The sequence below is a fragment of the Epinephelus lanceolatus genome, chromosome 21 (assembly GCF_041903045.1).
Source record: "Epinephelus lanceolatus isolate andai-2023 chromosome 21, ASM4190304v1, whole genome shotgun sequence".
In the NCBI taxonomy this organism is placed as follows: domain Eukaryota; kingdom Metazoa; phylum Chordata; class Actinopteri; order Perciformes; family Serranidae; genus Epinephelus; species Epinephelus lanceolatus.
In genome coordinates, this window is record NC_135754.1 from 7948006 (window position 1) to 7952584 (window position 4579).

Genomic DNA, 4579 nt, shown 5'->3' on the forward strand with positions numbered 1-4579 from the left:
ATTCATACAAAGACAAGTGCCAAGGTGGTGTTAAACACCCACAGAAAAGTTTAACAATCCCCTGAGGATTCATACTGGACAGCTTAAGTTCCTGTTGTAGCATGTTCTAGGTTGAGGGGGCAGACTGTATAACTTAGTATGAGCCTGTTCCAGAATCTCAGGTTAGAAATGTCAATACAACTTTCTGCAGATTTCAGTAAAAGAAACAGTCACTGGAGATTGAAGGACACAAGGTCAGTTTTAATTGACAAGTGACAATGGCTCAGTTGAAAGCAGTCTTTGAAGAACCTCCAGTGTTGCGATGCCTGAAACAAGGTTTAAAGAAAAAATATTTAAACAGTATTGGAAACCTGGACAAAATTCAAGTTGGAAACATTGACACTATTGGAAATACCACAGCTTACCCATTGGAAGCCATTTGAGGAGCCACTCCTTGGGCAAATGTTGGATAATTGTAGCGTGGCTGCTGTGAAACCTTAGGCTGCTTGGGCATGTAGCGTGGCTGCAGGAGCACCTGTGGCTGCTTGGGCTGGTAGTGTGGCTTCTGGGGCATCTTGGGAAAGTAGAAAGGCCTTTGAGGCAGCTTGGGCCATTTGTGCATGTAGCTGGGCTGCTTTGGCCACTGGGACTGGCGTTGTTTGGGCAGATAACTTGGCTGCTGGGGCAACTGCGGCTGAGGCTGCTGTTTGGGTGGGTAGCTAGGCCGCTGAGGCTGCTGCTTGGGTGGGTAGCTAGGCCGCTGCTTGGGAAAGTAGAAAGTCCTTTGGGGCTGCTGCGGCTGCTGCTGCTTGGGTGGATAGCTAGGCTGCTGGGGTGGATAGCTAGGCTGCTGGGGTGCCTGCGGCTGCTTGGGTGGGTAGCTAGGCCGCTGCTTGGGAAAGTAGAAAGTCCTTTGGGGCTGCTGCAGCTGCTTGGGTGGATAGCTAGGCTGCTGCGGCACCTGCGGCTCTGGCTGCTTGGGTGGATAGCTAGGCTGCTGCGGCACCTGCGGCTGCTGGGGTGGATAGCTAGGCTGCTGGGGCACCTGCGGCTGCTGGGGTGGATAGCTAGGCTGCTGGGGTGGATAGCTAGGCTGCTGGGGCACCTGCGGCTGCGGCTGCTGGGGTGGATAGCTAGGCTGCTGGGGCAGCTGCTGGGGTGGATAGCTAGGCTGCTGGGGCAGCTGCGGCTGCTTGGGTGGATAGCTAGGCTGCTGGGGCAGCTGCGGCTGCTTGGGTGGATAGCTAGGCTGCTGCGGCACCTGCGGCTGCTTGGGTGGATAGCTAGGCTGCTGCGGCACCTGCGGCTCTGGCTGCTTGGGTGGATAGCTAGGCTGCTGCGGCACCTGCGGCTGCTGAGGTGGATAGCTAGGCTGCTGGGGCAGCTGCTGGGGTGGATAGCTAGGCTGCTGAGGCACCTGCGGCTCTGGCTGCTTGGGTGGATAGCTAGGCTGCTGGGGCACCTGTAGCTGCAGCTGCTTGGGTGGATAGCTAGGCTGCTGGGGCACCTGCGGCTGCTGGGGTGGATAGCTAGGCTGCTGGGGTGGATAGCTAGGCTGCTGGGGTGGATAGCTAGGCTGCTGGGGTGGATAGCTAGGCTGCTGGGGTGGATAGCTAGGCTGCTGGGGTGGATAGCTAGGCTGCTGGGGTGGATAGCTAGGCTGCTGGGGTGGATAGCTAGGCTGCTGGGGCACCTGCGGCTGCTGGGGTGGATAGCTAGGCTGCTGGGGCAGCTGCTGGGGTGGATAGCTAGGCTGCTGGGGCAGCTGCGGCTGCTTGGGTGGATAGCTAGGCTGCTGGGGCAGCTGCGGCTGCTTGGGTGGATAGCTAGGCTGCTGCGGCACCTGCGGCTCTGGCTGCTTGGGTGGATAGCTAGGCTGCTGCGGCACCTGCGGCTGCTGAGGTGGATAGCTAGGCTGCTGGGGCAGCTGCTGGGGTGGATAGCTAGGCTGCTGAGGCACCTGCGGCTCTGGCTGCTTGGGTGGATAGCTAGGCTGCTGGGGCACCTGTAGCTGCAGCTGCTTGGGTGGATAGCCAGGCTGCTGGGGCACCTGTAGCTGCTGGGGTGGATAGCTAGGCTGCTGGGGCACCTGTAGCTGCTGGGGTGGATAGCTAGGCTGCTGGGGCACCTGCGGCTCTGGCTGCTTGGGTGGATAGCTAGGCTGCTGGGGTGGATAGCTAGGCTGCTGGGGCACCTGCTTGGGTGGATAGCTAGGCTGCTGCGGCACCTGCAGCTCTGGCTGCTTGGGTGGATAGCTAGGCTGCTGGGGCAGCTGCTTGGGTGGATAGCTAGGCTTCTGGGGCACCTGTGGCTGCAGCTGCTTGGGTGGATAGCCAGGCTGCTGGGGCACCTGTGGCTGCAGCTGCTTGGGTGGATAGCCAGGCTGCTGGGGCACCTGTGGCTGCTGGGGTGGATAGCTAGGCTGCTGGGGCACCTGTGGCTGCTGGGGTGGATAGCTAGGCTGCTGGGGCACCTGTGGCTCTGGCTGCTGGGGTGGATAGCTAGGCTGCTGGGGCACCTGTGGCTCTGGCTGCTTGGGTGGATAGCTAGGCTGCTGGGGCACCTGTGGCTCTGGCTGCTTGGGTGGATAGCTAGGCTGCTGGGGCACCTGTGGCTCTGGCTGCTTGGGTGGATAGCTAGGCTGCTGGGGCAGCTGCTGGGGTGGATAGCTAAGCTGCTGGGGCACCTGCTTGGGTGGATAGCTAGGCTTCTGGGGCACCTGTGGCTGCAGCTGCTTGGGTGGATAGCTAGGCTGCTGGGGCACCTGTGGCTGCAGCTGCTTGGGTGGATAGCTAGGCTGCTGGGGCACCTGTGGCTGCAGCTGCTGGGGTGGATAGCCAGGCTGCTGGGGCACCTGTGGCTGCGGCTGCTGGGGTGGATAGCTAGGCTGCTGGGGCACCTGTGGCTGCTGGGGTGGATAGCTAGGCTGCTGGGGCACCTGTGGCTGCGGCTGCTGGGGCGGATAGCTAGGCCGCTGGGGCGGATAGCTAGGCCGCTGGGGCACCTGTGGCTGCTGGGGTGGATAGCTAGGCTGCTGGGGCACCTGTGGCTGCGGCTGCTGGGGCGGATAGCTAGGCCGCTGGGGCGGATAGCTAGGCCGCTGGGGCACCTGTGGCTGCTGGGGCGGATAGCTAGGCCGCTGGGGCGGATAGCTAGGCCGCTGGGGCGGATAGCTAGGCCGCTGGGGCGGATAGCTAGGCCGCTGGGGCGGATAGCTAGGCCGCTGGGGCACCCGTGGCTGCAGCTGCTGGGGTGGATCTCCAGGCTGCTGGGGTTGATATCCAGAGTCTGCTACCTGTGGCTGTTAAAAGATAACTAGATGAATACTAGATTTCTGGCACATATTGGTAGTTTGTTGCTGTGATTTAGCATCATTCCGGCAATTGAGTGTTAGTGTTATGTTTTATGTACTTGCCTTATTTCCATTTGAGGTTGAACCACCACTAGCAAGTGGTCCATTGCTCCATGAAGATCCATCTCCAGTGTTGAAGCCACTTGAATCTGGTCGAAAGCCTCCAACTGGCACTTCATTATCTCCATACTTCCCAGCAGATCCAATACCATCAGCTGTAGAGCACATATTTTAGACCATGCATCTAACTAGTTGAGTAGCTTTATAGTATGATTATACTCACCATTTGTTTGTCTTCCAATAGCTAGCAAGGACAACAGCAACCATCTAGACAGACATCCCATTATTAATAAATACTTAGCAACTTGTTCAACAATCAAAATTATAATAATTGAAAACTTACCCCAAAAGAAACCCCATGGCTCCAGCCACAGTTATAGGCCAAGTCAGGCAACAAACACAGTCGCTTCTGTCAGCTCCTACCAAGCCACACAACTGAACCAGACTGAACCCAAGAAATGACCAAAGAAACACTGGAGCTCTTTTTATGCTCATCCATCTCACCTTGTTGATTAACAGGACACAGGTGTGAGTAGTTGAAGGCAGGTGTGGCTCATTATATGACAGGAGAGGTCCACTGCATTATTGGGAACTAGAACTGGCTGGTTCAGACTTTCAGCATTTCATTTTTGAAAAAGTTTGCTGTGAATCTTTTAGGTGTCCTGAAAGAGCACAAATATGTGGTCGGCTTTTTGCATTATGTGTTATTTCAACCATTTAAAACTGGATTGACAAATACTTTCATTTGGTGGTTACACTTGGTGGATATTTATTGAATCAAACAGAGGAAGGATGAACATAATGATGACCAAGTATGATTTCAGAAAATGTAAAAACAAAAAATAAGATTATTTTAACACTACTACTACTATCGCTAATAATAATATTTTATGCTTTTTTTTCAAACATAAAATTCAGACACCACAGCCTGTCCACCCTTAGCTTTCATTCACACTAACATGGGCAATTTCACATTGGCTCTTGGCAATTAGCCCTGTAGTGACAGTGATGGAGTCTCCAGCAATCATTTCCAAATCCAGTGTTATAGACCGATCAGGCCATGCATTCATACCGATTCATACACAAAAGGTCAAGTCAGTTATGTCAAAACACAGAGAAAAAATATTTCAAATATGACAGTTATATTCCCCCTTTTACCTTACAGCGAAGCCAGGAGAGAAAAAAATG

General features: G+C 55.1%; 1 protein-coding gene across 1 annotated transcript; it reads right to left on the bottom strand.

Moving 5' to 3' along the window:
• Positions 1–219: 219 nt before the first annotated feature.
• LOC117246868 (uncharacterized) lies at positions 220–3888 on the bottom strand. Its single transcript, XM_078163659.1, has 9 exons — positions 3735–3888; positions 3615–3658; positions 3395–3546; positions 3169–3280; positions 2879–3021; positions 2744–2833; positions 1673–2698; positions 405–1486; positions 220–305 (listed from the first exon to the last, which is right to left on the bottom strand). The coding sequence occupies exons 1-9, from the start codon at positions 3884–3886 to the stop codon at positions 263–265; spliced, it is 2844 nt and encodes a 947-aa protein (XP_078019785.1). The 5' UTR covers positions 3887–3888; the 3' UTR covers positions 220–262.
• Between the last annotated feature and the right edge of the window lie 691 nt (positions 3889–4579).